Here is a 19,728-nt window from a genome sequence, read left to right as displayed (position 1 = left end):
ATAAAAGAAAAATATTGTGATATTAATTGGATTGTTTCTACTGTAGGAGTTGTCCTAATTGACAAAATTCGCTCAAGAAAATACGGTGTAAATGAGGTCAGATACACACCCAGTATTGGACAGGGATTGTGCTCGATCGTGTGATTGTTTCCTTTGTCCGGCATCTCCTCAGTGGGTTTGTCTGGTATTAACGGTTGCACTTCACTGACTGTGCATGTATATTTGCATTTTTGCATTGGATTAATAGTGCTCCAGTACCAACGAGAACACCTAAGAAAAGAAATTGAGCTTTAAGAAATGTTGTTCAATATGTAACCTCATGTTGAGATCAAGTGAAAAATAACTTACTGAAATCCCACAGGAAACAACTTTCCTTTGTGAACCGAAAGTTCTGACAGGACACCAAGTTTATCAATCTGTAGAGAACCTATGTAGACAAAATGTATCCAAATGATAATGGATGGTATAAAAACAAAATAAAATATGAAAAGTAGTGGCTTCAGCCATACCAATCATGACATTAATTAACTCTGGCTCCAGCCCAGTGAAGAACTTTCTGCGAAGGCTGATTCCTTCAAAATCCACATATACCCGTCGGTTTACTTCAAACTCCTGACCAGTTATCACCTTCACAATGCAAAACACACAAAAAAAATCCTTATCGAGCTCAAAACACCAAACACATATTACTCAGAAATGAGAGGTCAGAACACAATTACCTTTCCACTAATCAGATGCTTATGTTTGTGGCAGTAGACCTTCTTGTCATCCTGGAATACACAGTGACGGGAGCGGGCACACATGAAGTGATAGTTGCTCTGACAAGAAGTCAGGCAGCAGCCAACTGTGGCACCTGTCTGGTTGCACCGTTCACACCGCTACCAACAAAATGGGGGACAGAATATTATTCTAAGTTGATGGTACAGCAGCAGTTTAAAAATACTGTACAGAGACCTTATGGATTTATTGACAATGAGAACTTACAACGTGAAATAAAACAATGTATATTGAATATTGAAACAAACCATCAAGCGACCCCTTGTGACAGCACTGTGTACATGTAGTAATGATCCATTGTCCTCTTCAAACACCTCAGCGGACCACAGACAGCAATTGACATGTGCCCACTCGTTCTGGCCCAGGTACAACAACCTGCCTGCATCCTACAAAACGTTTTGGAAAACGTTCATCAACAACCAAGCAAAGATTTCTATCTTGCGGTGAAATGATCAAAAACTCCCAAAGGGCGTCAATGTCTCAGACATTATGTCAATCATATCCATCACTTACATTAGGTTTACGGTCTCCATATTTTTGGCACAACGAGCACTGTCTCTCATCATCTTTAGACCAGCCCGTGTCCAGATCTGCTTTTGAAAACCGTCCCCTTTTCCCTTGGTATAAGTGGGGGGGATTTTTTAAAGATGCATCTTCAGAAAAAGTAAAATTAGAAATTAAGAACAAAATAAGACTAAAAACGGCATACCTGTTTTTCAAATGTGATCACAAACTTTAAAACAAAAGGAGAAGCCCGTATGCAAACAAAAATCTTCATTACTTTCTATATATATATATATATATATATATATATATATATATATATATATATATATATATATATATATATATATATATATATATATATTTTTTTTTTGTTGTTGTACTTCTTTTCATAATTTTTGCCGATGTAAATTGGGAGTTTCTCCATTGTGAGACAGTTTTTTATCAAGTCTTCAGAATATTACCTTTCAACTTGTGCCGGAAAGCAAAGCTGGTTTTGAAGTGGTTGCCGCTTGAATGCTCTGCAGACATTGGAGGTCTCACCTCGTCTTTCTTTTCATCTAAAGTTGGACCACTGTCATCCTGCAAGATTTCCAAAGGAGTTCTAGGTAGGAGCTCTTCCCTCTCCTGCCACTGAGCATAGACATGTTCCGTGCTAGGAGGATGTATAGCATGCGACATCATGCCCCTATAGGAAAAAATAGGAAAGTTGATTCAATTAGCAATTGTGCATTGCTTTCAATATTAATCATAAACAATTATGGAGCCCATGAACAAACAGGTTTCATTCGCAAAAAAAACATAGTCCAACCAATGAGTCATTACTTACATGGGCAATGTTTTGGTACATGAGTTCCACACTTTTGGGTCTTGACTGTTGAACCAATTGAAGACCTCTTCAAGCAGCTTTGGACAAAAGAGAATCAGTTATAAATTCACCAAACATCATGAGCAACAATGATACTTGCTATTTTATTGTCATCTGACTTGAAATTTTCAACAAAATACTATGTATCAAAGTGAATACCAAAAAGCTGATGTTTTGCGACTGCACCGAAAAAGCACACATAAGGACAACAATGAAATGAAAATACAAATATTTGTTTTATCACAAATGCCATGAGTGTGAATGAAAATGTCTATGAGCTGACTGATAAGGCAAAACATTTGAATAAAAACATATTTATCGAGGAGTGCCAGAGGCTGAAGAAAAAGACATACCTTTAAATAGTATGAGCGTGCGAGGGCAGTGGGTCTTTGCTCTTCTGGAAGGCTTTCTTCTTGTTCGAGCCTTTTTCTCACCACTTGTACTACATCTTCATGGAACATTTTCTGTCAAGATAATATAATATTAATTTTAACACCCTGATTAGGCCATTGTTGCATTCCAAAAAGCTCTGACTATCCTCCATAAGTGAACATTAAAATCAATAGGATTTGTGATAGTATAAAATATTTTCTTAGTTTAAAAAATATCATTCAGATGACAGTGCTAGGACTCACCAACGTTGTATAAAGGCCTTTGTCAAACTTCTTTCCCACAGCTCGGAGGTCACAGGCAGGTCGTCGTTCGATTGCACTGTCAGGTCCTACCAACTGTTCACACTGCATTAAAACAGAAGCGTATGTGCACGTTGCATTTTAGAATGTGGATTTATATAGTGCCGCACAAGACTTGAAAAGTCTCTAATCACACATACAATTCCAAGAACAAGTATGAGAACCCGTTGGGATTACCCAGATTTCTTCATAAAGTGGCGATAAAAGGTGTTCTGAGCTTTATATTAGTCACAACAATAGACAAGATCAATATGCTTGAAATAACTGCTCTCTTACAAATGTATTGTTAACATGGTAAACGGGAGATTAGTGTCTAACCTGGGCGCAGGTAACAAGGTGCTGAGTGAGAGTGGAAGACAGCAAGCAGGCGAGAACCTTCTCTACTCCAGATCGGAGTTCGATGTAGAGAAGTTCTCTCCAAGCGCTTGGCTGAGTCACACTGCATGGCCGACATGAATACACCACACTCTCTGGTAAGCTGGACAGGATCTCATACAGTTCATCTGAAATAAGTTGAGAGGAAAACAGAAGTTAACAGAAATGTCAAAACATAAAATCTAAAGCCACAGAGTATTTTGTTATGTTCTAATCAGGGCTATTTCTTTTTTTTTTTTACTTTTGTTAAAAAAAAAAATGATTATGATAATGTTATGTATGTTGCACATACGTCACATTTGACAATAAAGTTGTACTTCACTTCCAAGGGAAGAAAAAAAACATTTTAAACAGTCCCAGATGTATCGATGAGAAGGTTTCTTCAGCCGTCATCTGTACAAAAGTGAAGGTTTCGGACGTTTCGCCTCCTATCCAAGAGGCTTCGTCAGCGAACTAAAGTCTGACTGGTCGTATCGGCCCCATTTATATATCCCTAATGTCCAGACCTGGTGGCGCCGGACACAGCTATGATAGGTCCCTACTCTCAGGTAGCTTTGGACTACTCTGACTCTGACTCTGGTCCCTGATAGGTCCCTACTCTCAGGTAGCTTTGGACTACTCTGAGAGTAGGGACCTATCATAGCTGTGTCCGGCGCCACCAGGTCTGGACATTAGGGATATATAAATGGGGCCGATACGACCAGTCAGACTTTAGTTCGCTGACGAAGCCTCTTGGATAGGAGGCGAAACGTCCGAAACCTTCACTTTTGTACAGATGACGGCTGAAGAAACCTTCTCATCGATGGACCACTCCTGTACGACTGAGAGCTTACACAGAGTCCCAGATGTAATTTACTGGATTGGATCAACCAAATTTTATACAAATTTAGTGATCAACTGTGGTTGCCGTCATATGTTTACCTGCGTGGGCCAGTGATAATAGATCTTTTCCCTTACTGTCAATTTGCAACCGATGCAATTCCATTTATTTTGTTGCACGCATTCTGTGCTGTTCTGCACCTTGTCTGATCAATACCACCACAGTCCTTTGTGAAAGTATGCCATAAAAAGTACCTCAAATCATTGAGTTATGAAAGCTATAAAATATATTTTAAATTTGAGATTTCGTTATCGAGCATAAAGTCTTATTAAATTAACATGAACCCAAAACACTTAAATTTAACTTCTCTAAAAAAATAAATAGAATAAAAGATTTTTGGTCAATATACATTTTCTGCGGGAAGACAGAAAAATAGTGGAATAGTGGAATAAATTGGCGAAAATAAAACTACTCATTCGCGCAAGATACATATTACCTGTCAGATCCTCACACTTGGCATGTACCCAGTGGTTACATGTGCCGCACTGCATCATCTGACTGTCGTAGTCATTGTCCTCATAGCACTTAAAGCAGATTGGGCAATAGTTACCTAATGAGACAAAACATACATTTGTGTTAAAAAAACATTAAATGTCAATTGACCTATTATGGATTAGTAGTCATAATGATAACCCATGACCAGTCAAAGAAAATTGCCTCATAGAAACAAACAATCAGTTTACCCTGTTCATAGAGTTGGGAACAGTCTGGACAGAGTCCTTTGTCGTGGTTCCAATCAATGTCCCAGCTCTTTCCCGGTGTGACCCCACAACTCCTACACCTGATGCATGTCATACAAGCCTACAGAGAGACAATCGCGCTGATGTGTTCCACAATCTGAAGATTTCAAGAAAACATGCATGGCTCGGTATTTTTAAGGAGAGAACAACTCACCCAAGCTTTCCTCTTCTTGTTTTGTTTTGGATAATTTGGTCCAAGACAGGAAGCATGATAGCAGTTCTGACATCGTTCGCACTCCAGCAAGGGCTGAAGGAGAATATTTGAAAATTGAAAGTGAATTAAATTTAAAAAGACAACATAAAAAAAAAACATACATTGTGGTGTCTACCTTTGATTGCTTGTTTTTCCGGCCACAAACACGACAAAACTTGCAGTGACGACAGCACCAGTTTTCCTTATTTTCCACTGAGGGGCGCTCTGACTCTTCGAGGCAAAACCAGTGAAAGGGCTCACAGCACACTTGGCAATTCAACATCTAAAAATGAAATACATTGAAGGTTTGAAGACAAATTGTATCTATAATAGTTTTAGTTTGATTTTAGATACGATAGCATTCCAAAATAAAATTACCTCATGTTGCCCTTTACTGGCACAAAGTAGGCATACATGTGGTGGCATGTTGGGTGCAGAGGTCAGTATACTTAATCCGCCCATGTTCCAAACATTCTCCAAAGTACAGTCCTCCTGAAAAGCAATTTCCAACACAATGACTTTGCATTACTTTTCGACGCAGTGTCAACACCAATGCTTTACAAAGATGAAGAAGGTACTAACATGAGGAAAGATGTGGCGATATTTAGGAGGTAGGGTATTGATAGGTGAAGTCAAATGAAGTAAATACTTGTTTCTTCTCAAATTGTCTTCATTTTACTGTGAATCACCACCACCAAAATTTCTAGTAGAATAACGAATACCTGTTTTATTCCTTCTCAGCTGGCACTTTCTCTTTGTATTAACAGTTGCTCTTCAATTAAGCAAGAAGAGATTTTACCCAAACATTTGATTATTCAATATACATTTCAGTAGGATACTAAAATATTCAATAGCTGCAGTCATACAACTACCATTAGACAGTGATATTTTTTTAAACACTTGCTTCTTTCACATCCCCCTGCTGATATCCTTTCCATTGAGATAGCAGAAAGCCAGAAAATCTTCCATTTGTTTCCTAATGTGGATTTATCGAGTGGTGATCAAATCTCTTAAAACCCCATTCATCACCCCCAAAAAATACCTTGAAGTCGACCCGGATTTTATGGGTGGGTTTTGAAGACTCAACCTCCTTCTGCTCAAAACCATTGGCGAGAGCAGCCAGGACACTTGGTGGTGTCTCCTCAAACGAAGTATGTGAAGATAAACCCTAAAAAAAAATCAGAATTTGACTGCTGGAGGGAACATAATCCTGGAAGTTCACATTAACCCCCTCCCTCGAAGTGTGTCCGGTATATTGAATATTAAATAGCCTTGGGGTATACTGTGTTACTTTGGTCTAATGCTAAAATGCGATCAACAAGGCGTATCAACCCATCATACACAGCAGATCAGTTGGGTCAAATTAGAAGACCCCCCCCAACCCCTACTTTTTAAAACCCTTAATAATTGTTATACTTAATTCTAATGTCTGAACTCATTCACTGTCAAACATGCAAAAATGTGTCCACTCAGGTGCAAGGGTTTTTGTCATTGTCACTTGAATTCCAGGACTCGCAGAATATTGAGTTTTAGAACTACATAAACATTCAATGCAGCGTAAGAAACCTTAGACTCACTTCTTTCATCAAAAAAAGAGTTAATTCCCAAGTTATGTGGGTCTGGAGTTATCAGAACTTGAAATGGGGGCAGCTGTCCGAAAGACAAAGAGAAAACATTGCCAGAGGTCTGACTAGCGCTTTTACGCCCCTCCCCTCTCCGCAAGACGAAACAAAACCCGAACAAATTCGGGAATGGCGCTCCATACAGCGTTAGAAACCTTAGACTCTCTTCTTTCATCAGAAAAAAAGTTAATTCCTACATTATACGGGTCTGGAGTTATATGAGCTTGAAATAAGTGCGGCTGTCCAAAATTCAATTCAATACATACATATTGGTTTAAATAGTGCTTTAACAACAGCTGGAGTTGGAACAAAGCGTTAACATGGAAAAAAGGGGAATGCTGCCCCCTTGTGGAAAAGAAGAAACACTGCCTGAGACCATGGCCAGCGCTTTATCGGCACCCAAGCACGAAAAAAACAAACAAAATCCGAACAAATTCGGGAATGACCCTCTAAGTCATTCTAAAGTCACAAATGAATTTGTGACTAGCAGTGAATGAGTTAAAGGACTACTGACATCTCCGGACTAGTTGCGTCCATAATTTGTAAAATCACTTCAAATGACTTCTACTGAGTGCATTTTACAAAGATTCCACCACATATAGCTATATTTTACGTTTTAAGACTCGCGCTGAATATTCAGGAAGTCTTGTTTTCGAGTTGATGACGATTCCCTAAGTGACAACACGGAGGGAACGCCCGTGACCGAGAAAGCGACACACAATGCATTTTGGGTACTTTTTTTCATCTGAAAACACTATGTTGATCACAAAATTAGAAGGAAAACTACATAACGCGATGGTGAATTGTTGTGTGTCACAGCCAATCGCGGTAACATGCAAAAAGAAGGTTTAATTTTACACAAATTCCCAGCGGACAAATCATCCCACTTCCAACGGAGCTTGTGCGCCATGTTGTGCCTTTTCTGGGCGCTACATTGGAGTCGAGGCGGCTCGAATTGATACAAAGGACTTCTTTAATCGATTGCAAACATTTATGCTTTCCTCTTCAGAACTATTTGAATCATATTCGTAACTGGATGACTAACAAGAAAGCATCTTCTCCGAATCTGAACTCTCTGAAGCCATTGTTTTGATTCTGGAGCAAGGCATTGTGTGACCAGTAGTGACGTCATGAACAAGGGGGCGGGACTTTCTGAATCTGCCCAGTTCCAAGCTCATTTTGTGGCAGTTAAAGGACAACCGACATCACTTTTTTGTTTCCTAACTGACATCAGAAAAATGTTTTATAGCATCTAAAATACCCAAAACACACAGTATGATATTTTTAGTCAAATGCAAAACACCAATAAAAATGACTTAAAGTGTCCAAAATCTGCAAAAAAAATTAACCCGGAAGTGGCCAGTTTCAGAAGGTCCCGCCCCCTTGTTCGTGGCGTCACCCCAAGACGTCTTGCATTGCTGGAGAATCAAAACAATGGCTTCAGATTCGGAGAATATGCTTTCTTGTTACTCATTCAGTTATGAATATGATTCAAATAGTTCTGAAGAGGAAAGCATACATGTTTGCAATCGATTAAAGAATTTATTCCGTGCCATTTTGAGGCAATGGGGGGAAAAATGCACTAAAAAGAGGCAGAAAATGGCGACAAAGCTCCGTGTAAGGAATTAATCAACCCGTTTCCACAGGTTGAAGGATACTTCAAGTCATTTTTATATGTGTTTTGCATTTGACTAAAAATATCAGCCTGCGTGTTTTGGTTATTTTAGATTCTATAAAACGTTTTTCTGATGTTAGTTAGTAAACAAAAAAATGGTGTCGGTTGTCCTTTAAAGAATGTGGAGATATTTGCGGAAAAGACGAAAAGAAAAGAAGAAGATGTCCATTTAAAAATATGTTGAATAGATGGTGAAAGGAGAAAATCATGATCACATTTGGTGAAATACTGTATACCTTCGGAGTGCTCGGGCTCAAAGCACTGCTGTGCAACCTCTGATCAATTTTGTGCTGGAGGATCACATCATGGATTTAATACATTTCAGATTTCCTCACCTTGTCTAGTTTACGTCGAACAGGTGGCCCTCGATGTGAGCTAGATTTCCGATGTCGGATATCATCATCCGATATATCTCCCAGGAATCCATCCAGTGAAACCAAGCCTTGAGAGGACAATCAATCAACCAATCAATCAATCAATCAATCTTAACAAAGCTTCAAACTGTAACCCATATTATTTTTCAGATTTATATTACAAATGACATGCACAAATCGGTGATAGCGCAGGACTTTTCTGCTGAGTCTTACTTTACCTGAACTCAAACGAGGTCCATTGCCTTTCCTTCTGGCTGGTGAAGATGAGCTTAGATCCTTTTCATCCAGATCGGACTCATAGTCCACAAGGTCAAAGTAGACCCGTGGCTTTACAACACGTTTTGGCTGCTTCCTCACAGACGGACTGTTACTATCTGCTTGGAAGCCAGAGGGCGAGTCAACCACACCCTCCATCCCTTCATCATTACTTGAAATATCTCCACTGAAAGAGGATCGCTGTCGTTTCGAACCTATAAAAAAAAAAAAAAAAAAACATAACCTGTTGAATCAATAGCTTCTAAAGGTGGCATTTCAGGGAACGTGGAATTGAAGGAAAGGAGTGAGAAATCACCTTTGGGTGCCATTCTTCCACTTAGTCTTCGGGCTTTCCTCTCTTCAATTTGATCACATCTCTTGTACCTTATGGGGATGGAAGTACGTAATGGTTATTATTTGTAAAGAATTATCACCCACAACCTGACCGTCAACCCCCCAAAAAAGTCAAAAACTTACACACAACACTGTCGTTTGGTGTTGGGACCACCAAACTTAGGTTTGTCAAGGCAGTTGATGCATGTCCCACAATCTTCTTCATGATTACAACCTTTGCATACACCACATCTACGAGAGCGGTACCCAAAAGGTCCTAGTCCTTTTCGCTTCACAAAGCTAGAGGTCTTTTTGACCTTAGTGACTTTTGAATCTGAGAAATCAGGACTGTCTGATTCAGATAGAGAGCCATCTGCAACATCTGCAACACATGAAAGGAATGGAAAAACATAAGATGCCTAAGAGGCAATCACAGGTTACAGACGTCTATAAAACCAAAACCATTGTGAAAGTTCCTGTTTTAAAGAACAACCGACGTCTCCGGACAAGTTGTTTCCATAATTTGTAAAATTGCTTTAAATGACTTATACTGAGCGTATTTTACAAATATTCCACCGTATATAGCTATATTTTACGTTTTAAGATTCGCGCTGAATATTCCGGAAGTCTTGTTTTTGAGTTGGTGACGAGTCCTCACCCTACGTCACTGAAGGAATGCCCCTAACCGAGAAAGGACATACCTTGCATCACCTCATGCATTTTGCGGTACTTTGTTTGGTCTGAAAACTTCGTGTTGACCCGTGTTGATGACGAAATTAGGAGGAAAGCACATAAATAACGCGATGGTGAATCGTTGTGTGTTGCGCCAAGACTTCTACAGTGTATTTGATTTTCACTTACAAAACGTCCTAGGAGACAATTTCCACGGTGCTTTGTCGCCCTCTTCTGCCTTTTTTGGGTACTGTGAGTACTAAAGAGTTTGTCACTACATTTCTCTCCAGATGCATCAAAATGACCGGAATAAATTATTTAATCGATTGCAAACATATATGTTTTCCTCTTTAGAACTATTTGAATCATATTCATAGCTGGATGAGTAGCAAGAAAGGATCTTTTCCGAATCTGAAGCCATTATTTTGATTCTCGAGCAAGGCAAGACGTCTTGGCGTTACACCACGAACAAGGGGGCGAGACCTTCTGAAACTGGCCACTTCCGGGTTCAATTTGATGTAGTTTTTGGACACTTGAAGTCATTTTTATTGGTGTTTTGCATTTGACTAAAAATATCATACTGTGTTTTTGGGTATTCTAGATGCTATAAAACGTTTTTCTGATGTCAGTTAGGAAACAAAAAATGATGTCGGTTGTCCTTTAAGGGTATTAAGTGTGTATAAGATGAAGTGTGAAGTGTGGAAAAGAGGTGAAGAAGCGTGTCCAGGCAGGCTGAAGCGGCTGGAGAAAAATGTCAGATGTGATGTATGATAGAAGGGTTTCAGCTAGGATGAAAGGAAAAGTGTATAAAACCGTGGTGAGGCCAGCCATGATGTTTGGACTGGAGACAGTGCCACTGAAGAAAAGACAGGAAGCAGAGCTGGAGGTAGCAGAGCTGAAGATGTTGAGGTTTTCTTTGGGAGTGACCAGGTTGGATAGGATCAGGAATGAGTACATTAGAGGGGTAACTCATATTAGAGGCTTTGGAGAGAAAGTCAGAGAGGCCAGACTGAGATGGTTTGGACATGTCCAGAGGAGAGAGAGTGACTATATCGGGAGAAGGATGCTGAGTCTTGAACTGCCAGGCAGGAGACCGAGAGGAAGACCGAAGAGGAGGTTTATGGATGTGGTCAAAGAGGACATGAAGGTAGCTGGTGTGAGAGAAGAGGATGCACAAAACCGGGATAGATGGAGGACATTGATTCGCTGTGACGACCCCTGAGGGGAAAAGCCGAAAGGAAAAGAAGAAAAAGAAGAAGTGTGTATAAGATGAATTTTGGAGGCTCTGCCTGGCTGCCTACATAAGACTCTGCAAAGTAATGTTTTTTTTTTTCTCTCAAAGGAACAACATTAAACCTGACATGGTTTGCACTTCTATCGAAATTCTGGAAATACGTGATGTAATTTTTGAAATCAAGTATTTCAAGTATTGCCAAACCAAGTAAAATGAAACTAGTTCAATCTTATAGTACGCCTTTTGTCATAATGAGCATATACGTGCCGGTTCGAAATCGGTGTCATTTTGACTTAGTTTTTATTATAGGGAGTCAGAAAGCATTACTATTAACAGCCTAATGGAAGGCAAGGCAATTAATAGTCAGTTGTGTGTTGTTTTAAGTTATGGTCCAACTTTTAGGTTTACAAAACTTTTTTTGAATCCTAGACAAAAGATATCATGGTTTTAAAATTCTGACAAAACGTTAAGTAGGCTATTGGGGTCATTAGCATGTTTTCAGAAGTTAAATGAAAACAAAAACAAGTGCTGTATTTTCTGGTTTCTAAGGCACACCGGAGTACAAAGGTGTACCCCCAATGAATGGTGTATTTTCAAACGTTTTCCATATATAATGTGCACGGGACTATAAGGTGCACCTACAATGAATGAAAACGTTTTCTAAATATAGAAAGATATAAACGTTTTCCAAACATAAAGCACACCACATTATACGCAGTACTTCTACAGCTGGAAATGGAGTTGGTGGTTGCTGACAGCAGTTGTGAGACCTGTTGTGGCTAAATATTACTTCACATACTGTGTCAGGCGCACCAGTGTATAAGGCGCAAGGTCATCTTTGGAAGAAAAATAAGGCTTTTGGGTGCGCCTTATACACCGGAAAACAGTTCCCTTGTGTTTCACCATAAATAAAATTTCCAAAATTAAAAAAAACTGAAATATTAAACTTTAGTATCACTTAGTTTAAATTTCAAAGAAAAAAACAAAAGATGTACTTGATGTAAATCAAGACAATGCTAATATTGGTCACAAATGCCAAATATTGGCACCGATAATGTGCCCGGCAAATGATCAGGTGAAACACTTGGTAAAATATGTGCATTAATAAGAAATAAAAAGAAACAGGAAGTGACTGCGTGAAATTTGTCTTTTCTACCCTTTGCGATGGCGGAGGGAGAGATGCCTGTTCTTTCGTGCAGAGGTAGGGCACTGAGTCGGGGAATGTCATCTGGTACCAATGCCCGAGGCTGCCCAAGCACCACGGAAGCAGCGCGGCATACATGTTTGATGCGTGGGCCTCCTGCTTGACGGAACTCTTGGCACAGTGGTGAAATGAGCTGCAGCTAGAGGGAAACAGAAACGTTGTGTCAATTTTACACATAACCCACGTGAAAAAGTCACTGTGATCTTAAGACCCAATAGATAAAGGGAAAGGAGAACAATGCAAGATATTTATTTGGATCAATTGTTCCCCGCAAGCCTTATTGATTTGCACACTTACTTGTCCTTGAGATGGCTCTATCTTGATAGGAACATCAGGCTCAAGTGGCACTCTTTGCTTCCTCCTTGGTCTCTTCGAGGTCAAATTTCTCGCTCGGACTCCAGCAGCTCCAGATAATAGCTTCAGGTATGCAAAAAAAAGGCACTCATTTAAAGAACAACCGACGTCACTTTTTTGTTTGTTAACTGACATCAGAAAAAAGTTTTATAGCATCTAAAATACCCAAAACACACAGTATGATATTGTTATTCAAATGCAAAACACCAATAAAAATGACTTAAAGTGTCCAAAATCTGCAAAAAAATTTAGCTGCGAATTGGGCATTTTCAGAAAGTCCCGCCCCCAGTTCGTGACGTCACGCCAAGACGTCTTACATTGCTGGAGAATCAAAACAATGGCTTCGGATTCGGAGAATATGCTTTCTTGTTACACATCCAGTTATGAATATGATTCAAATAGTTCTGAAGAGGAACGCATACATGTTTGCAATTGATTAAAGAAGTCCTTCCGGGTCATTTTGAGGCATCTGGACTGCAATGTAGCGTCCCAGAAAAAAGGCAGAAAATGGCGACCAAGCTCCCTGTAAGGAATTAATCAGCCCGTTTCCACAGGCTGATAAATTCCTTATATGGAGCTTGGTCGCCCTCTTCTAGCTCTTTTTGGTGCAACATGACGTTTTCAGACCAAACAAGCACAGCAAAATGCATTGCCGTGATGGAACGACTGCTACAATGTGTCCTTTTTTTCGGTCAGGGGCGTTCCTTCAGTGACGTCACGTACGGACTCGTCACCAACTCAAAAACAAGACTTCCTGAATGTTCAGCGCGAGTCTTAAAACGTAAAATATAGCTATATGCCGTGGCATCTTTGTAAAATACGCTCAGTCGAAGTAATTTGAAGCCATTTTACAAATTATGGACACAACTTGTCCAGAGACGTCGGTTGTCCTTTAAGCTTTCCTGGTTTATGGGATGCAATGATGTACATACAAAGCGCACAATACAATATTCTCACAATCGGAACCTCACAATCCAATAATTTAAAGAAGTTGGGAAAAAACTCACAATACATTATACATTTGCAAACGCATAATGGAAAAAAAAGAAATATTGTGTTCTTTGTACATAACAGCACTGACAGAGTAAGAGAATTTGCCTGCCCTGTTACTGTTAACAACTCTTATTGGCTCAGCGCCAAAAAGTATCATGTATGCTGTTTTCGGCTGATAACACGAATAACACTAAACATTGATGCACTTTCTGATGTACACACATATTGTGAATCAAGTCAATTTGCGAAGGAAATCAAACATGTCACATTTGACCAGATCTGCCGATTTGTGTGGTTTTCAAACAGAGGGCCAAACCAAGGTGCTGAAAACTGCAAAAATGGAAAATAACCTGGTCTATTAAACATATATGGTGCTTTTAATATCATGACATGACATTAACCATATCAAGGCAATTTTAAAATTATGATATTGCAAAATTCCTGGTTCCGTTCTATCCCTAAATGCCACATTGTCACTTGCAGCTGAGTGAATGAGGCACTCCTGCTGCTGATTGTCTTCTTTTCATATTTCCTGTATTCTTAAATTATAATTCTACTGTCCTTTTTTCATAGCCTCCCACCTGTATTACTGGAACTTTCTCCTGTATGATCTCTCTTAAAAGTGACTCCACTAACTATAGCTGCCCTAATACGCAGGTGTATTGACACAAGAGCCCCCCTCCATGCACCGAATCATGCAGGTCCTGCAACGACACTCCTAACCCCTAAATACCCTATAATTCTCTCAGGTCTTTGTCCTTCCTCTGACATCCCTTCTGCTGTCTGTCCAGTATGACTAACAGAGCACTTAGCCAAAGTGTTATAAATTATGAGAATGATAAATAATATTATTATTCATAATCTATGTTTGAAGTCAAGACTTTACCCCTGAGGACTTCATCTGTTTCTGTTGGTCAATCTTCATGAGCTGGACTTTGGCTTTTCTGAGCAGGTTGAACATTCGTTTATTGGCTCCAGTAAGACGCGCTCTCTCTGCAGCTCCTTTCCCCAAAGGCAAAGGATGGTCGTCTTCACATGCGGCTGACTCCTTGGTGGACTGCAGCTCAGCTATCGGTTCAAAAGAACATATTATTACTATTTTACTACAATACATGCTCATAAGTCACCTAACAGAAAAGCCTTAGCTCATTCGAAATAACAGCATTGTTAACCAGCGGCGTATGTACCTGAGTGAAGCTGGATGCGGTTCTTCTCTGCTGGATCCTCTTTTTCACTGTCCCGACCAGCAAGCAACTTGGACTTTGTGGCTTTAATGCAAACTTTTCTCACAACACCTGGAGTGCCTAGATCTTCTATCTTGAGCTTGGATTTTTCCATTCTTATGTCTGTGTTGTGCTGCCTCAGGCTAATGCTCATGGCCTCATCATCAAGTCCTTCGGCTAAATCTACAGACGACTGAAGACATTTGCTAGTTTCCACGTCAGATGCACTTTTGCTCTGGGGAAGTCCTTTGTGCAACTTGTTCAGTCTTTGATAAATCTTAAAGTGGGCGGCTTGCTTATTAAACTTGAGGGTTGGGGTCGTTTTCTGAGCATCCAAAAGGACAGGAGAAAAGGATTCTCTGGGTTTTTCAGCTGGGGGAGATACCAACAGATCCTTGCATTGGTCCTGCGTTGTTTTGTCCAGTGTAAAAATTTCCTCCCTCAACTCCGCAGGCAGATCCCACTTCAAACTGGAGTCCTTCACAAGTGAGCTCTTCTTTTCCATTTTGATGCTTTTTGACTCCGAAAACAGACTGGCAGTGATATCTGCCGTATCATCCAGATCATCAGATGAAAAGAGGTCCATATCCAGCTGAGCTTCTCGCAATATGTCATCCTCGTCAACGGGTGGGACGGGAGAAATCGATTGTCCCACCTCTTCATCTCGCCTCTTTCCTGTGCGGATCTGCAAGCCCAGTTGCAAACCTTTCTTGGGGGAGTTTCGACGTGGCAACATGGACATTCCAACATCATCCATAAATCTTTGTGGGGTCTTGATCACTCGAGAAGATCGAGCACTTACAACAGGCATGATGAAGTGTTTGATGTTTTTGACAAACTTTGTTTTGCCAGACGGCACATCAACTGCGTCTGTTCGTGGCCCATCCAAGAACGCGTCAGTTTCTTCCTCTTTCAAATCACTGCCCTCTTTGTCGAGCCCAATTTCTATTAATGTTGAAAGGATAGACTCTGTTTGCGGCTTTTTGGGGTCTAACTGGAGGGCAGGCGGTCTCTTTTTGTACTTTTTGTGCACACCAACCAGTTTGGGAGCAGAGGAGTGTTGACCGCTATCGTCTGATTGGATGGAAATGCCCTCTTCAAATGCTCTGTGTGTTTCTGATGAGGTGATAGAAACAAACTTTCCATCAGTGTTCCTGTTTTTGTGCTTCTGACGCTGCCCAATTCGAGTTTTACGCCTCTTTTTTCCTTTCTTGTGGGATTTCTTTGCTAAGCATAATGTGCTTGGATTACTTGCTTGACTTTCCAAATCAATGGGCGGCTGAAAATCTATCAAGTGAATGTCTGTTTCCTCTTTAACCGGTAGCTGCTTTGGCTCTTCCTCCACAGATACAGTGACCTGCTTTTCCTGAGGCTCCACACTTTCCTTGGCCTTAGGCTGACTTGCTTCTGTTTCTAAAGCCTTGTCTTCCTTCTGTGGACACTCTCTAATTGGAGATTCAACAAGTACCAAGTCTGTCCTGACTGCATTTTCTTTAGATACAACAGCCTTTTTCCTTTTCACAGACCTCTTTTTCCCTAATTTATTATTGCGACATCTCTTGGGTTTAGAAGGCACTGGCAATGGGTTGACCTCATTAATTTGTGGCTCAGCCTCATTCTCCAAATTCTGCAGCGATGGTTCTTCAGGCAACACTTCGACGGGCACTGCTACAGGAGCATCAGTTATCTCAGCGGCCTCCTTCTCCTTCTCCGAGATTTCAGAAATTGAGTCCTGCCAGGGTTTTAGAATCTTTTCCTGTATGTTGTCAGGGCAAACTTGTGAGCTGGCCTCTTCTGATAAAACCTGATCAGGTGCTTGAACCTGTGGTGCATTTTCTACTTGTGGACTCGTTCTCAAACGTCGCTTTGGTGGAGTCGTGAGAGACTTGCAAATGACCGACTTTTTGGGAGGCAAATCAAGGCTTAATTTTCTCCTTCGTAGAATCCTGGTTGGCAGGACGTCCATCTCCGGAGAAAGGGCCTTATCCTCTTCAACGTTGCTTACTTCTTTTGGGGCATCATCTCTTTTTTCTGTCACAGGACTAACCTGCTGAACTAAAAAAGACATCTTGGATTTTTTATGTCTGCCAGGAGAGGAGAGTTTTTTAATTTGAAAAGGTGGAACAACTTTCCCACAATCCATTTGAGTGGCTTCTTGAAGAGAACTTTCATTTCCGGCCTGCGCAACTTCCACTTGCAAAGAAGACATTTTCTCGCATGTTCCCCCTGCCTTCTTTTGGCATTTTTTTTCTTCATTGCCTGCTGTGGTACGCTCCTTTGAGGCCCAATTGTCCAATTTTAATGGTTTCTCCAACACCATCAAACTATTTTCGACACTGTCATTTAGAGTGGACAGATCCACTTGAGAAGTATGTGTAACACTCTCTGTAAGCCTGACTGTGTTTTCAGCAGGCTGAATCTTCCTCACTGACTTAACCAATGATAAAGTCCAAATGAATTTTTTCCGTTTCTTTTTTCGAGCCGACTTCCCACTGGACTGTGCATCATATTTGGGGTTCCTCATTTTTATCAACTTCAAACTTGGGACCCTCCCCTCAGTGGTCAAAGGCAACTCATTGGAGGGTTTCATGACTAATGGATCAGCTTCAGGTGATGATGAACTCTGGTTTTCTGGAACTTGAACATCCTTGTTTATTCTTTTACTTTGTCTCTGTCTGCCCCTCATCACTGGCAGTTTTGGCTTAGCTTTTCTGGTCAATTTTGACTTTTTAACAATTTTACCACTTTTTATTGGATTTTCAGGAGCAGCAGCAGCAGCATCCAAGACAGGTTGCGAGAGCGAGTTGGTGACTCTATTGCTCCGCCGAATGGCTTGTTGATTACGTGCCGACTGCTTTCCAGTTGTCTTTGTCTCAATAGTTTCTTTTAAAGTGTAAGGTTGATTCGTTGATTTTCTCACTTGTGACTTCTTATCATGAGACACAGGCTTGCCAAGTATCCCCTTTGAAGCAGATCGTCCTCGTCTTCTTGTAGGTAAAGTCCCCATTCCTTTATCATCTGCAATCTCCTCAGGTGGCTCAAGTTTTAATTTAACGTGAGCACTACAAATGTTTTCAGCCTGGAAATTCTCAGCCTGGGGCTTCAGCGCTGTTTCTTTAAGCTTCATCTTCTTGACAGACTTTTCATGATGTTCCTTTAATGTTTTGATTTTCTTTTTTGCCACCAACTTTATTGTAATCCTTGGTGCAGGTGACAACACTCCACATTTGGACACATCCTGATCAGCGGTGTTCTTAGCTTTTGATCGTTTTCTAGAACCTTTAACAGGCCTCGATTTCGAAGATGTCGTATGTTTCTCCTCCAACAAAGGTTCAGCTTTATCAGGGTCAGGAGGACAAATGGGTGCTTCATCAGCGGGGATAATAGGCACTAGCTTCGCATTTTGTCGCTTTGATTTTGTGTTGACATTACCTATGAAAAAATATAAATACACAAATATATTGTAAATATACAAGAAGTTCAACATCGACAGTGTGGGGAAAACAGCATGTCTGTATATGCCATTTGAATGTATTTAAATTAACAGACAGTTTGGCGAAAACAGCATGCCTGGATATGACATTTAAATTTTAAGTTGTTCATCTGCAATTAAAACATTCATAGTAAGCATTTTCTACCTTTGGAAGGGTTTTGCCGAGACCATAGCGCTCCTTTAGAACTTTTTCTGAGAGCTTCAAAACCTTTGAAGTCATCACCCTTAGGAAGAAAAACAAAAATTAACACATGTAAAAACTTTGATGTGATTCCAATGGAACAAACTCAACAAAATCAGAGGCCACAGACAAGTGCTCATCCCCCTCCACACCCCCACACACACATACTTGAGGGCAAGTGCTTTAAAAAAATAACAGGTTGAATTCCAATATGTACAGTAAAGTCTCGTTATATCGATATCGGATATATCGATAGTCCCGGTTATATCGATACTATTTCTATGCACGCACGGAGAAAATTACATGCAAACAGGGTCGGATATATCGATAGTCCCGGATATATCGATATTTTTTCGGACTCCCTTGAATATCGATATAACGAGACTTTACTGTAACTAAAACATGACATTATGTCGACTGACATATTCAGTTACATATTCATTGAAACAAATTTAACATAGTACAAATAATATTTGATGCCAATTATTAAATTCACTACATATGACTATTCAACAACTACAACATCAACAAAAGATTATTTTATCATCTAGGCTTCAGTTGAAACAAGTATGGCATATAATTTCATAGACATGTAACAGCGAAATTACCTCCGTTTCACGTCCCAAAACTACAAACGCATGGCGAGTAACTCCAAGTAGAGGGACTGCATTAATAAAACCCATTGAGAAAGAGCTATGTGTGAGTAAGAACGTCAACGCTACATTCGTCGGTCTACTTTGAATGTATAAATTTCTCTAAACATGAGAAGAAAAAGTTATTGCTTGTCAATGCTTGCTAACATGTAGCCTCTGTTCAGCGCATTAAACACTGAATTAAACTCTCTTTTGAAGTGTCCACAACACATTAGTATTATGAGGTAAGTACTGCGGTTGCACGTGATATTGCGTAATGTGTTTAAAAAGACAAGCGTGTCAGTAAAACAGAAAAGCTAGCAGCACGGCAAGCTGTTGTGTGGGGCACGGGTGCTAGCCTTCCCCCTTCTTTGTGTTCGCTACGATTAGCTGCCAGCTACTTTGGCCCGATAAGGAGCGGGCCACTGGAGAGCTAATTGCGTTTGCTGTTTAC

At 40.3% G+C, this 19,728-nt stretch overlaps 1 protein-coding gene across 2 annotated transcripts in view; it reads right to left on the bottom strand.

The window, feature by feature from the left end:
• kmt2bb (lysine (K)-specific methyltransferase 2Bb) overlaps window positions 1-19,728 on the bottom strand; it is a 31,474-nt gene that overhangs the window by 11,057 nt on the left and 689 nt on the right. For both annotated transcript variants that reach the window (XM_088998277.1, XM_088998278.1), the window contains exons 2-27: window positions 18,607-18,685; window positions 14,933-18,400; window positions 14,632-14,813; window positions 12,696-12,815; window positions 12,351-12,537; window positions 9,433-9,670; window positions 9,272-9,339; window positions 8,919-9,170; window positions 8,662-8,768; window positions 6,072-6,197; window positions 5,408-5,521; window positions 5,166-5,312; window positions 4,991-5,083; window positions 4,780-4,897; window positions 4,533-4,646; window positions 3,160-3,344; window positions 2,785-2,886; window positions 2,503-2,613; window positions 2,111-2,187; window positions 1,746-1,969; window positions 1,291-1,430; window positions 1,026-1,163; window positions 720-878; window positions 510-627; window positions 349-427; window positions 110-270 (exon numbers count right to left, since the gene is read on the bottom strand). In XM_088998277.1, the coding sequence (XP_088854403.1) occupies window positions 110-270; window positions 349-427; window positions 510-627; window positions 720-878; window positions 1,026-1,163; window positions 1,291-1,430; window positions 1,746-1,969; window positions 2,111-2,187; window positions 2,503-2,613; window positions 2,785-2,886; window positions 3,160-3,344; window positions 4,533-4,646; window positions 4,780-4,897; window positions 4,991-5,083; window positions 5,166-5,312; window positions 5,408-5,521; window positions 6,072-6,197; window positions 8,662-8,768; window positions 8,919-9,170; window positions 9,272-9,339; window positions 9,433-9,670; window positions 12,351-12,537; window positions 12,696-12,815; window positions 14,632-14,813; window positions 14,933-18,400; window positions 18,607-18,685 (6,907 nt within the window). The remainder of the gene's footprint in view (window positions 1-109; window positions 271-348; window positions 428-509; window positions 628-719; window positions 879-1,025; window positions 1,164-1,290; window positions 1,431-1,745; window positions 1,970-2,110; window positions 2,188-2,502; window positions 2,614-2,784; window positions 2,887-3,159; window positions 3,345-4,532; window positions 4,647-4,779; window positions 4,898-4,990; window positions 5,084-5,165; window positions 5,313-5,407; window positions 5,522-6,071; window positions 6,198-8,661; window positions 8,769-8,918; window positions 9,171-9,271; window positions 9,340-9,432; window positions 9,671-12,350; window positions 12,538-12,695; window positions 12,816-14,631; window positions 14,814-14,932; window positions 18,401-18,606; window positions 18,686-19,728) is intronic.

The sequence above is a fragment of the Hippocampus bargibanti genome, linkage group LG06 (genome assembly GCF_051943395.1).
Source record: "Hippocampus bargibanti isolate YZ-2025 linkage group LG06, ASM5194339v1, whole genome shotgun sequence".
NCBI lineage: Eukaryota > Metazoa > Chordata > Actinopteri > Syngnathiformes > Syngnathidae > Hippocampus > Hippocampus bargibanti.
Note: the sequence above shows the minus strand (reverse complement) of the source record. Positions and strands in the feature narration are given on the sequence as shown.